Here is a 14,154-nt window from a genome sequence, read left to right on the forward strand (position 1 = left end):
AAAATTTCTTCTAGCGGTTGGTCCTTCAAAGCCCATCATTCTTGATTGACAGCGCTTTGGAGCAACTAAAGCCTCAGGAAGAGAAGGCCAGCCTTACTGGTGGGCCCTCCCAATCAGCGCCTGTGCCAAGGAGAGAAACGTCGAGCCAAGGAACGTGTCCGGAACACAGGGAAGTGTCAGCGGGGCACGAAGGCACACAACCCCACCCCCACCTCACTCAACTCCCATCCTAAGGGAAATTCACACCCTGCCTGCCCTGGGCCTCCCCAAGACAGAACTGGCAATGATACCCAGGTCCCGCCATTGCTGGGACTCTCAAGGGAGCTTTCTAAAAATGCAGATGCCCAGGCTCCCCTCTTGACCAGCCGAACCAGAATCTCTGTGGTGGAGGTGAGAAGTCCTCATTTATTACATCCCTGGATTCAGAAGGTCATTAGGTTCCAAAACCTGAACCGAGCCTCTGTTCACTTTTCTCAGCATTGGGGAGGAAGAGGGAGGCAGGTTTTTACAGTGGAAAAATTTTCTATCAATCATGACAATCCATCTCTAAACGGTTCCAAAATCGGCCGCTTCACCCAGGAATCCAGGGGACACACGGGCAAACACACACAGGGCCCCCGGGCCCAAGATCATGTGCTCAGTCAGTCGCCAGGAAACCAGGCCCCGGGGCCTGTCACAATCTCAAAGGGGCCATCGGTCCCCCAGGTTCAGCCCCGGAGGCTCGTGGCCAGCGGTCTGGCGGCCGAGGTGGCGTCCGCGGCTGGTCACAGGTGGCGGGCTGCCTCCCAGACAATCTGCAGGGCCATGGAGGCACAGGGGAGCTGGGCCAGGGTGTAGGCCAGGGAGCGGGTGGGCGCCCGCAGTTTCCCCAGATAGGCCACGGTGTGCACCATGCGGCCCAGGAAGAAGACCAGGAAGTGCATCCGGGCGACGAAGGGGTTCGGCCCGAGGAAGGAGTAGACAAAGCCCAGGAACAGGAAGGGGTAGATGGTCTCCATGTCGTTCCGGTGGGCTCTGAGAAGGCAAAGGGGTGCGGTCAGCCAGGTGTCAGCTTTGAGAATGTCCTGGATGCTGGGACCCTCTGCCCCCAAAGGCCCTGCACCCCTGGGAATCATCTCTGGGGTGCCAGACTCACGTCCGTTGTGGCCGGGACAAGGAGGTACCCCAGAGGCAGAGGGGGATCATGACTCCAAGCTGGTGCCTGCAAGCAGCTCAGGAACTGCAGCCCTGTTAATGGCCTGGGAGCCACGAAGGGCTGCCGCCTGGGTTTTCCTACCAAGCCCTAGGGCTCGCCAGGACCCAGCACCTGCCATGGTCTCCCCCGTCCTCCCCTCTGGCCTTGGACACCAGCAGGGGAAAGTGGGGCTCACTGGGGTTGCATGAGAGCTGGGGTGGGGCCTAGGTCTGCCTCCAGCCCCTGATCTTTTTTTTTTTTTTTTTCAGTTTTGGCTGTACCACATGGCTTATGAGATCTCAGTTCCCTGACCAGGAATTGAACCCAGGACACAGTAGTAGAAGTGCTGAATCCAAACCACTAGATTACCAGGGCACTCCCCAGTCCATGCTGTGTACCTTTCCCCAAGGCAGGGCTTTTCTGAGGCCGCTTCCTTCTGAATGCAGGTTCCTGGGCCCTCCCCAGTAGGACGGGCTAAGAACACATGTCTGACAGCCATGCCTGGCTCTGTCTTCTTCTGCCCCTAAATCTAAGCAAACCCTTCCTCCTCTTGGGGATTCAGGGATAACAGTAACAACTTCCACTCATGGAGCCAGCCAATCGCTGGACAGTAGTGAGGCTGTTTCATCTGTGCTACCCTGCTTCTTTCTTTGTTTAAAATGATCAAGTGTGTGTGTATGTGCGGTGATGGGGGTGAGCGTGGGGGTGGCTGTGTTTAACCCGGCCATAAAAAAATGACCAACAAAGAAAACTCATCCACTTCAGCTAAGAGTCGGTTCACATTTTCCATGACTCCTGCTAATGGGCAGCTTCCTCTGTGGAGGGAGGTCGAGTCCCATAAATTAGAGACTAAGCAAGAGACCAAAGCCAGAGATGGCATGCTGGAGGCGCAAATAAACAGGAACACAGTGCCCGGGCTGTGACCTCCCCTGAGGACAGGCCACATGTGTGAGGCGTGGAGATGCTGCTGGAAGTGAAGCCCCTTCTCCAAGCCTTTCAGCTGGAAGGTTTCACCAAGGTTGCACCAGCAAGCCAGGCCCAGCCCAGCAGCCCCTAAGTGGGGACCTGCTGTGGTCCTCCTCTTCCCTCCCACTCTTGCAAAGAGAGTCTCAGCCAAGGGCCATGGTATGTGGATGCTAGGAATTGGGCAGGGCGGGGAGGAGGAGCCCTCCACAATCCAGGGCTGCAGGGGTCTCTGCAGCATGACTAGGGTGGGTGTGGTCAGGGAAGGAGACATTTGTGGTGAAGCCTGAAAAGTGAGGGGCCATCTGTGCAGGGATGAACTCTCCAGGGAGAAGGTGGGCATGTGCAAAGGCCCTGAGGTGGGAATGAGCAGAGTGTGTTGAAGGCTCTGGAAGTGAGCATTCCACATGTGTCTGGAATGTGGTCATAAGAGGGAGTGAGGCAGGATCAGGATAAGCTGGGGAGAGAGCCCTCAAGAAGCAGAGTAAGGGGTCTGGAATTCCGTAAACCTATCAGGGCCTGGATCTTTCTTACATCAGACTCGGGACATAGCAGTTGGTGTCTCTGTCCCCATATCTTGGACCAACCAACCATGGGTCTTCCTTCTCCTTATCTCACAGAGCCCGACCTCGGGACCCAGCCCCAGGGAACACAAGTCTATAGCAGGGTTGGTCTCACAAGCTGGGGGAAATACTGCTAGATGCCCATGTGAAAGAAGCCGGCTGGGTTTTGGCTTCAGGGACAAAGTGGGGGGGAAACTGGGGATGGGGGACACTCCAGCTCCTCAGTCGAGCAAGTCCCTTATGTTATCTGGGAAGAGGCAGCAACTGTGGCTATAAAATCATCCCATGCTATGGAGAAGGAGCTGTGTAACAACAACCCCCCCACACACACACTCAGACAGACACCTCGGAGAACCTATTTCTCGTGAAGTCTATGTGTCCCAGAAAATGTGGTCTGCCTCCCACAGGTGATTCATGAGATGGTGCCAGCTGGGAGTATTTTTGTCATCCTGGATGTTTCTGGGAAAGTTTCAGGAAAAGCATAACTAGCATATGATACCCATTCATTCAGGCACTTCTCCTTAAAGGAGGTATTTACACTTTAAGGGTGAGTCACTTCTCAGAAAGCTGTTGAGAGGATCCTTGGCCAAACCCCAAGCACAGGTGAGGTGAAGAAATCAGGGGACACAGGGCGGGGAGAAGGCGTAAGGATGGGAGGTGTGGCCCCACCTCCTGGCCCCTGCATTCAGGACTAGAGGATTGAGGGGGTCACCTTCGAGGGAACAGAGGTGTCAGGGAGCTGATAAAGCCCCTCAGCTCTGACCTTCGGCCCCTGGGGTACCCAGTCTCCCATCCTCCTCCCTCTGGTACACTGAAAACCACAGCGGGGCCCCACAAAGCCACAAGTGGTAAGGATGGAGGAGACGTGGGGCATTCAGCTGGATGAGGCAAGGTAACTCATGCCCTCCTCCCATCCCAGGATCTGAGCAGAGAGACACGGAGAGAGTCACGTACCAGACAGAAGCTTGGGCAAAAACGTGTCATTCCAATAACAACCACTTTTTTTTAAGGTAAAGGTCGCTCAAAGCTGTTTCCTGCCAGACTGGACTTGCATGGCCTCCTGCAGCATCAGGCCGGCCCCTTCCCCTCACCAGATATTGCAACACTAGCTGCACTTTCCTGCATCAAGTGACAGGGGTGGGGAGAGGGCCCTGTCCCCGTCCCCACCAGCTCCTCCTGGGCAGGGATGGCGGCTGGCAGCCAGCCAGCTCTCTCCTCTTGTGTTGGGCCCATTCTTATCCACCCAGAGGATTTCTTGGAAGTCAGGTTTGATACGAGGTAAAGGCTATTTAGTTTTAAAGGCAGGTATAAAATAGAGTTAAACTGCATTCTTGCAAGGAGGGCAGAGCCCATATCTGACAGCCTGGGCTCAACGGCAGCTTAGCCATCATGAGCGATGTGGCCTTGGCAGACCGGCTTCCTCCACTATAGCTACTAGTTCCGCCCTTGGAAGGTTACTGCCAAGTGGACGAGTTGGTCCCTATTATGCTTAGAACCCTGCCTGGCTCTGAGCTCGTTGCTGTTTAGTCACTTGGTCATGTTCATCTCTTTCGTGACCCCAGGGACTGTAGCCCACCAGGCTCCTCTGTCCATGGCACTTCCCAGGAGAGAATCCTGGAATGGATTGCCATTTCCTTCTTCAGGGGATCTTCCCGATCTGGGGATCCAACCTGTGTCTCCTGCACTGGCAGGGGGATTCTCTACCACCGAGCCTCCAGGGAGGCCCCCTGGCACGGAGTAGCTTTGCCCTGATCTAGCTGTCTCCCTCTTTGTCATCATCACCATCACCAGCCCCGTCCTGGACACGACTGCTAAAGCTGTTTTGCCAGACTCCCAACCACCCTCAGAAGGGCAGGCCAAATTAATAAAAAACATTTTATGGCATGGGGGCGGGGGGAGGAAGTGTGCGAGGCCTGCAGCCTGCAGCTCGCTGGGTGCTCATTAGACACTTGGCCTTAGCCAAGTCTCTGTCTCTGGGCATCTGTCCACCATCCACAAATAATGTGCTGGGTGGTGTCTTAAGGGACTTCTAATGCAGAGATGTCGGGACCCAATCTCCTGACAAACTAGTTCACTCAGATGTCATCTACACGCTCCAGATAATCAGAACTATCCCAAAGCTTGGGTCAGGTGCTTATTGTCTTCCTTTCTCGGGGCCACTTAGAGAGCCCCCCGCCCCACCCACCCATAGCAGTTGCATTCACACAAACTCAGAATTTGGTCAAAAGGCACAACGCCAGACTTCGATGAAAAGTGAAAGTGTTAGTCACTCCATTGTATCCAGCTCTTTGCGACCCCATGGACTGTAGCCCACCAGGATCCTCTGTCCACGGGGATTCTCCAGGCAAGAATACTGGAGTGGGTTGCCATGCCCTCCTCCAGGGGATCTTCCCAACCCAGGTCTCAAACCCAGGTCTCCTGCACTACAGGCAGATTCTTTACCATCTGAGCCACCAGGGAAGCCCAAGAATACTGGAGTGGGTAGCCTATCCCTTCTCCAGGGGGATCTTCCTGACCCAGCAAATGAACTGAGTCTCCTGCATTGCAGGTGGATTCTTTACCAGCTTAGCTACCAGGAAAACCGGAGAAACTTAATAGGGAATCGCTAACAGGATGAGCCTGGGTTTCAAAGCTTTCCTTGAAATCTGTTTTCCGACTTCCCCCAGAGTGGGGTTCATGTTTGGGCTCCAGCCTACGCTCATCCACAAGGCAGATCTGTGCTCTAAGAACCAGGGCCTAAATGTTTTCCTGTTTGTGTAGAAGGTGGCCCTGGCTGCGCTAAAAGCCCTGGTCTAATATTTAACTCACTTTTGCTTCCAGGGCATCTCCCATCAGGTTCCAGCCAGTTCTCCGGTAGCGGATGGCAGGATGTGTGATTCTCTGTACCCTTGAGGTTTCATGAAGTTTTGTGAAGTCAGGAGGAGGAGCCCTGGGGGGCCCAGGAGCCCCTGGGTCTGGCATAGTAAGTCCCAGTAAATACCAGTCCATGGAAGGTCCCCAGTAAACACTCACTGAATTATATAAAACATTATCAGATAAGAGGTGCTCAGAAAGTACTGAACTGAATTTCAGCCATTTGAGCCTTCGTACAGTAGATAATAGGGGCTTCCCTGGTGGCCCAGTGGTAAACAATCCACCTGCAATGCAGGAGACATGAGTTTGTTCCCTGGGCCGGGAAGATCCCCTGGAGGAGGAAATGGCAACCCACTCCAGTATTCTTGCCTGGGAAATCCCATGGACAGAGGAGCCTGGTGGGCTACAGTCCAGTCACAGGAGTCAGACATGACCTAGTGACTAAACAACATCTGTAGATCATAGGTCCTTTTGTTCAGAAATAAAAATTAAATTGTGTGTGTGTGGGGGGGTGTTGGCGGTGTCTCGGCACCAGGCAGGTGTGTGGTCTCTCCCTGGCATGGTTACAGCCAGCAGAAATAAAGCACTCAGGAACCTGTGTAACTACTCCTGTGCCACAAGTAAGCTTTGCTACGCAGAACTACACACCCTGGGAGAAAACAAACACTCCTCTGGGTGGATGTTCTGAGCTGGCTCAGGGTATACACAGTCTTGGCAGCCTGCTGTCCCTGCTACTAATCACACCCTTCCCCACAAGCAGATGGCCTGAGGGTCACGTATGGATTATCGTGATGGGTGAGGCTTTTGTTCACCAAAGTACAACTAGTGCTTAGCACAGTACGTAACACTTAGGAAGTGACGTGAAAGTCGCTCAGTCGTGTCCGACTCTTTGTGACCCCATGGACTATACAGCCCATGGAATTCTCCAGGCCAGAATACTGGAGTGGGTAGCCTTTCCCTTCTCCAGGGGGTCTTCCCAACCCAGGGCTCGAACCCAGGTCTCCCGAATTGTGGCCGGATTCTTTACCAGCTGAGCTACCAGGGAAGTGCCTGATGCTTAGGAAGTGCTCATTAGATGTGGAGTGAACTAACAGATGGACAGATGGACGGATGGAACTCATGTGAAGGACTGTATCCTGTAATTACATTGTCGTTGTGGCTAAGTTGTATCCAACTCTTTTGAGACCCAACGGACTGTAGCCCCTCCAGGGTCCTCAGTCCATGGGATTCTCCAGGCAAGAATACTGGAGTGGGTTGCCACTTCCTTCTCCAGGGGATCTTCCCGGCCCAGGGACTGAACTCATGTCTCTTGCATTGCAGGCGGATTCTTTACCACTGGGCCACCAGGGAAGCCCATAGTTACATTCAGTTCAGTTCAGTTCAGTTACTCAGTCGTGTCCAACCCTTTGCGACCCCATGAATTGCAGATTAGAAAGTGTGAAATAGCAATGAATCTCACTTTCTATATTATGCATTTCTGTAACTTTAAAAAACCGCAAGTACATGTGTCATCTTCAATGGCCAAGAAAAATGTAAGGAAAAACCCCACTGACTTTCTTTCAGTAAAAGAATCTCTATTATTTTTACTGCTTTGTCCCACCCATGTCTGCCTGTGACTCATGGGAACGTGATAAGAACCATGTGAGGGTTTGTCTCCATCTCCCTCCTGTCTAAGCTGCCCATCCTTCCCATCCCCATTCCACTCCACTGACAATCCCCATCCCCGGGGAGGGCCTCCTCCTGGTTCTCCAGCCTGTTGGTGTAAAACAGCAGAGGAAACTGCCAAAATACCCACTGAGACCAGCTTTGTGATTAACATCTGATGGAATTTTACACAGCCCCTTCCTTTTCTTGGCCGCACGTGAGGCTGGTGGGATCTCAGCTTCCCGACCAGGAATTGAACCCAGCCCACAGCGGTGAAACCACTAAGTCCTAACCACTAGACCACCAGGGAACTCCCTACACAGCTCTTTTTTAAGAATCACTTTTTGAGTAGTATTTACTGACATGGAAAGTGCTCATGAAATAGCATTATTTGAAAAAATGCAGAACCCCAAATTAGGTGTACAATGCACGCCTTAGGCTATAAAAAATATTTAGACAGACGGAAAAGAGGAGCTAGAAGAACATGTCAACAGTGATTGGATTTGTGAGTGGTTTCCCCCCTTATCCTCTACACGTTTTCAATATTACCAAACTGCAATGAATAGTTCTGATCTCTATAAGAAAAAACTGGTTTTGATTGACTGGGGAAAGCTAAGCCTACGAAAAGATGTTCAGCTTCATTCGGAAATGCAAAGTAAAGGGGCTTCCCTGGTTGTCCAGTGGTTAGCCACAACTAGAGAAAGCCCATGCTCAGCAACAAAGACCCAGCGCAGCCAAAAAAGAAAGGAAGGAAGAAAGAAATGCAACGTAAAAGTGAAAAGGGACATACATTTTCACCCGTCATATTGGCAGGAGCATAGAGACACATCTCACACACCAGTGGTGGGAATGGACTTAGGCACCATTAGACAGTATTTCTTACCATTTGAATGCATCCGGCAGGTTTGTTCACACGTACACACAAAGGCAAAGGAAAGAGGTTTTGATGCACTCTGTTCATAACAGAGAAAGACTCAGCCTAAATGCCATCAGAGGGGAAGAGGTTGGATCAGTTACGGACCATCCATTCAACAGAGAAACGGCATAAATACGATGGCACCGATGTAATGAACGAGGCCCCTATATAGGCTGATGTGAAACAATTTCTGTTGTTACACTAAAAAAAAAACCCACAGTATAAATAAGTGGGTAAAGGGTGATCCTTTGGGGATACAGTGGAAAAAGCACAGCGTGTGTGTTGTAAATGCAGAAGAAGTTTCTCCAAGAAGATGCATAAGACACCGGTAACAGCGTGAGCCCCTGGAGAGCAGATTCTTCAGGTCAGAGGTTAGAGACGGACTGAATAAATTCACACTGAATAACCTTTTCTAACTCTGTCATGCTGAGCCATGAGGACATACTATAATACTTTTCCTAACTTTTCTTTTCTTAACTAATACTTAACTAGAAATGAAAACTGTTTAAGAGGATTCAGAAGACAGAAGATCTTGGCTCCTGGGCATCCTCCAAGCGCCCCATGTTCAGAAGAGGGTCTGAAAGAACAGGCTGTGATCTGGCCAAGGACCAAGGGTACTTGCCTGAGGCAGCGTTCCACATCTGGGTCGTTCCGGCAATACTGGAGGCCTCCATGTCTCTGAGCATCCTCGGGGTTGGCAAAAGCCTGGAATACATCAGCTGAGAATTACTGTTCATGAGATGGACGGCCCAGTGGACTAGGTCTGTGGCGATGCAGTCACATACATGTCCATTCAGCAGTGTCCGTGAACTCCACTGTGTGCCCAGCGCTGGGGACTCATTGTGAACAAGGCTGCTATGAACTAAATGCTCGTGTCCCTGCGAATTTCCTGTGTTAAAACCTGACTCCCCCCCCCCCCGCCCCCAAAAAAAGACCTAACTCCCAGTGTGATGGTGTTAGGAGGTGGGGCCTTTGGGAGGTGATGAGGTCATGAGGGTGGAGCTCTTTTGAATGAGATCAACACTCATAAAAGAGACTCCAGAGAGCTCCCTTCCCCCTTTGCAGTGTGAGGACCCAGCAAGAAGACCGCCATCTATGAACCAGGAAGTGGGCCCTCACCCGACACTGAACTTGCTAGTGCCTTGACCTTGGACTTCCCAGTCTCTAAAACTGTGAGAAATAAATTTTTGTTGTTGCTAGGCCACCCAGTCTCTGGTATTTTTTTGTATAGCAGCTTGAAAAGAGTAAGAAAAAGGCCCCCTTATCCCTGCTCTTGGGAAGCTCACAGTGTAATGAGGGACTTGCCAATGAACCAGAAAAGATCAGGTGGTCAGAGTAAGGAAAAAGAAGACAGGGTTAGCTTTGAGAATGTTCATGGGAGACCCGACCAAGTCTAGGAATCAGAGAAGGCTTCTCTGAGGCAGTGACAGTAAAGCTGAGACTTGAAGGATGAGACAACATTAACCGGAAAATGGGAGGGTTATAGCAACCACATTCAAGGCATCAGGAACAGCATGTGCAAAGGCCCTGGGGTCGGAAGAAGAACATGTGTGAAGAATAAAAAACCAGCATGGCTGGAGCAGTGACAAGCAAGGGACAGAGTTCCAAGATCAAGTTGTAGGGGTCCAAGAGGCATCCTAAGAATTTAGACTTTGAACTGAGAGCAGTGAGAGAGCCTTGACAGGCCCCAGTGAGAAACCCAGCCCCACAGGAACTAACTGCAGGTATCTGAACTTTCCTGGGTCTCAGCTTCCTCATCTGTGAACTCCAGATCACATTGAGATCATCTACCACACGAAGGAAGTTAAGTGGAGATGCCATGGCACAATGCCTGGTGCCAGGAGGGCACTCGATGAATTGTCACTGCAAAGCAGGGAGGGACCTGAGGTTACACACACTCAGGTCATCGAAGTCCACACCTATTGCTTCTGCTCCACCATTGCCTGTGGGCATCCAGCCAGCCCACCCCACCAACCCCTCAGCAAACTTGAATCTCTGTAGCATGCTTTCTACATTGCTCATCCAATGACAGATCCTACTGCTTCCAATATCTGGCCCCTCAGTCGTGACCAACTCTTTGCGGCTCCAAGGACTGCAGCCCGCCAGGCTCCTCTGTCCACGGGATTTCCCAGGCAAAAATTCTGGAGTGGGTTGCCACTCCCTTCTCCAGGGGATCTTTGTGATCCAGGGATCAAACCCAGGTCTCCTGCATTGCCAACAGATTCTTTACCATCTGAGCCAGCAAGGAAGACCCTAGTCTGTCCCCAAGTGTTTGCTTTTCTTCCCCCCACCCTGTCTGATGGGTCTGGCCCTCCTCACCCTGGAGGTGAATGCAGTGTCTGTCATGATCAGGAGCCCCTACAACCGCAGTTCCTCTTTGCTGGCCCTTAAGTCACAGAATCACTGGTTCTGATGGCCCTGCACACAGTACGTGGGCCTGTGACACTTTTCACAGGGTCTTGGCATTCAGTGGGCAGTCATCCTAGGTGCCCACAGTCCACGAGGCTGCTCACCCCCGAAGACAGCATGAATACACGTTGGCTGGGCCAGGAGCCGCAGCAGTGCAGGCATTGGAAGCAGAAGCACTGCCTCCAGCAGGGACCGGGGGTGGGGTGGGCAGGCCTTGGGATGTACTCCCACCAGGAGACCTATGGCCGGTCATGTTAATTCCAATTGTTAATAAGTAATGAAGATGGAGTAGGAAATGGCAACCCACTCCAGTATTCTTGCCTGGAAAAGCCCACGGACAGAGGAGCCTGGCCAGCTACAGTCCAAAGGGTTACAAAAGAGTCGGACATGACTGAGCGACTAAACATACATATATGTATATTTTTTTTCTTTTCACAGAATTGGGCAAGTAAAGCACTTGTAGGCTTGCCTAGTGAGTTTTTCATTATGCTACAATGTTTTAAAGTATTCTTTCAACGGTTTTAGTAAATCCACAACGTCCGGTATAACTCATTCAACTAGGGCTTCCCTGGTGGCTCAGTGATAAGAGATACAAGTTTGATCCCTGATCTGGGAAGACTCCACGTGCCTCAAGGCAACTAAGCCCGTGAGCCACAGCTACTGAACCTGTGTTCCAGAGCTTGGGAGCCGCAACTACCAAGCCCATATGCTGCAACTACTGAAGTCGGTGGGCCCTAGGGCCCGGGCACTGCAACAAGAGAAGCCACTTCAATAAGAAGCCAGCACACTGCAAATAGAGAGTAGCCCTGCTCATCGCAGCTAGAGAAAAGCCTGCAAGCAATGAAGACCCAGCACAACCAAAATAAACAATTTATTCGGCTATAAAAAAAAAAAAAAAGTAATGAAGACTAACAATGGTGGGGGCATTTGCTCAGTGCCAGGCACTGAACTCTCCTGGTACTACGTGACTATCCTGAAGTTTACCAATGAGGAAATCAAGCTCTCAGACTTACCCACAGTCCCCAGGCTAATGGGTGGAGGAGCCAGAGCATCCCCGAGTCACCTCCCCATGGGGTAGTTCCCCCAGCTCTTCCCTGGCTGCCTGAATGCAGGGAGCAGGAATGAGAGGGAAATTCACAGGGTTGGGAGAATCCAGGGACAGCCCAAGTGGTTTCCTTCTGCCACGCCCTACTGACCCGACAGAAAGGCACCCCAACAGGTTTGACTCTTCCTTCCCTAATCCTCGTGAAAAGGAAAGCTCTGGGCCCAGCACGGCCCTGGGAGAACGCCATCCCCCCATGGCAGGGTGTGGGTTCCGGAGCTGGGCACCTGGATCCAAACCCTGCCGTCACAGGCAACATCAGCTGTCGGAGCCCAGGTTTCTGGTGTGGATCAGAAGTTGAATACGGCCCCCTCCTCCCCACCATGATGGGGACTAACGCTCACTCCAAGAAGGACTCAGTCTGTGAGGAAGACTCTGTGAGGCTGTCCCCACGCATGGGGTGGGTACAGGGCACGGGGAAGTCAGGATGACCAGTGTGCCTCTCTCTGCTCCAGGAGTTTCTTCACCTGGGAGGCCGACCTGCCTTGTGTCCTGTCTGTACCTGCTGAGACTCGGGGCTGAGCAAGACCCGCCCCGGCTCCCCCGCCGACCGGCCACCTTCAGGACGATGTCCGAGCCAGCCTCGACTTGCCTTTGAGCCGGGCAAAGGGGCAGGGCCGGGGATATCTCCTCTCTGAAATACCTTGTAGATAATCAAATATCCCTCGTGGCGCTCAGGATGGCTGGCGAGCTCGGCCAGAACGTTTCCCCCGGCTCTGGCTGGAAGCAGCCCTCCCGCCCAGCGGCTCCCCGCGCCCCGCCTCACCCCACACAGGCTCAGATCTTGGCGTCAATCTTTATTGTTGTTTTGGCTCCGGGACTCCGATCGGTGGGGGAAATTCCTCTCGGAGAACTCCAGGGGAGCCTGGCCCAAGATCTGCCGTGCGAAGGCTGCGGTGGGTTTGGGAGCGACCTCGCCCGGGGCCAGTCGGGAATTTCCACTGAAAGGTTTCTCGGGGCTCCTGCTCGGCCGGTTTCCATCCCACCCAAATATCAGCTCTTCGGTGCGGGAAACCGCCGGGTCAGAGGGAGGCTGAGCGCCCCTGCAGTTTCAAGTGGGACTCGGGAATCTGGCTGTGCCGAGAACTTACCTGGGGACACAGCAAGCGGGTAAAACGCTCTTAAAACGCAGAGCCAGTGCTCGCTTAGGCGGTGCCAATACTGAGACCGGAGCGCTACCGAGGTGAGCACGGCCCCTGCGCAAGGAGAACGTGCAAATTCGGGTTAAAACAAAGACAACCACGGGTCACGGACATGCGGGCCACAGAGGAGCCATCCCACAGGGCTGGGAGGGGCAGGTCCTTCCCAACCCGCTCCCGCACGCTCCGGGGCCGGGATGACTTCCTGGCAAAGGGTCCGCGACTCCAGCCTTCCCGGCGGCTGCCGGAGACGTGAGCGCACTCACGCGGGACTGGGGGTCCCAGAGAGCCGCACATACCTTCTTCCGCAGCCTCACTTGGCCGGTGATGATGGCCACCACGTACATCTTAATGACCAGCAGCGCGCTGCAGAGCAGAAAGGCGGGGAGCACCTGGCCGTTCATCAGCTCCAGGCCGGAGGGCGGCATCTCGGCGGCGGCGGCTGGGGGTAGAGACGGCGGGCAGAGAGCTCGGGCGCGTGTGTCTCCGGGAGCAGGGAGGGGCAGCGAGAGCGCAGGGAGGCTTGTCCGTACTCTGCACCCGCCCACTACCAGCCAAAGGCAGCAACTTCGGCTCTAGGCTCTAGGGTTTTGGAAGAAGCAGAGTCGCCGTGGGGGGTTTGTGGGTGGGGGGGCTGTCCCTACTGGGCCTCTAGCCCCGCCCCACCCCTCCAGGGCAAATCCTTAAACGCTTTCTAGTCTAGGAACTGGAGGGTTGTATGGCCCTGCCTGCCTGCCAGGGGGTGCAGCAAAGCCAGGAGCCTGCCCGACCTCCACGGGTGGTAGATTCACTAACCCGGGCCTCCCTGAGGGTCAGGGCAGGGAGTGAGCTTGAGATCCGAACTCTCTGCCCCCACGTTCGGCCTGGACACTTGAACCGCAGCGTAAGGACACTAAAATGTCACTTTGTTGAATAGTGTGCCCCTCCCCCCCTCTCCCCACTCCCAAAGATGTCCAGTCTGCATCCTCAGAGCGCGTGTGTATGTTAGGGAACATGGCCAAGGGGCTTTGCAGGGACTAAGTCAAGGTCCTAAAATGGGGAGATTTTCCTGCATTATCCGTGAATCCAGTTGAATCAGAAGAGTCCTCCTGGCTCAGTGGTAAAGAATCCACCTGCCAATGCAAGAGACACAGGTTGGATCCCTTATCCAGGAAGATCCCACATGCTGTGGAGCAACTAAGCCCATGCCCCACAACTACTGAGCCTGTGCTCTAGAGCCTGGGAACCCCAACAAGAGAAGCCCGCACACTGCAACTAGAGAAGAACCCCAGCTCGAGAAAATTCTGCACAACAATGAAGACCCGGCACAGCCAAAAGTGACAACAAATCAATAAAAAGAAGTGTCCTCCTAAAAAAGAGAGGCTATAGAATTGGGGGAGAAAGCTGTGAAG

At 53.1% G+C, this 14,154-nt stretch overlaps 1 protein-coding gene across 1 annotated transcript; it reads right to left on the reverse strand.

Moving 5' to 3' along the window:
* Positions 1–385: 385 nt before the first annotated feature.
* Positions 386–13,345, reverse strand: PTGES (prostaglandin E synthase). Its single transcript, XM_043469816.1, has 3 exons — positions 13,063–13,345; positions 8,736–8,818; positions 386–1,014 (listed from the first exon to the last, which is right to left on the reverse strand). The coding sequence occupies exons 1-3, from the start codon at positions 13,189–13,191 to the stop codon at positions 765–767; spliced, it is 462 nt and encodes a 153-aa protein (XP_043325751.1). The 5' UTR covers positions 13,192–13,345; the 3' UTR covers positions 386–764.
* Positions 13,346–14,154: the final 809 nt, after the last annotated feature.

This window comes from Cervus canadensis, chromosome 5 (assembly GCF_019320065.1).
Source record: "Cervus canadensis isolate Bull #8, Minnesota chromosome 5, ASM1932006v1, whole genome shotgun sequence".
NCBI classification, from domain to species: Eukaryota; Metazoa; Chordata; class Mammalia; order Artiodactyla; family Cervidae; genus Cervus; species Cervus canadensis.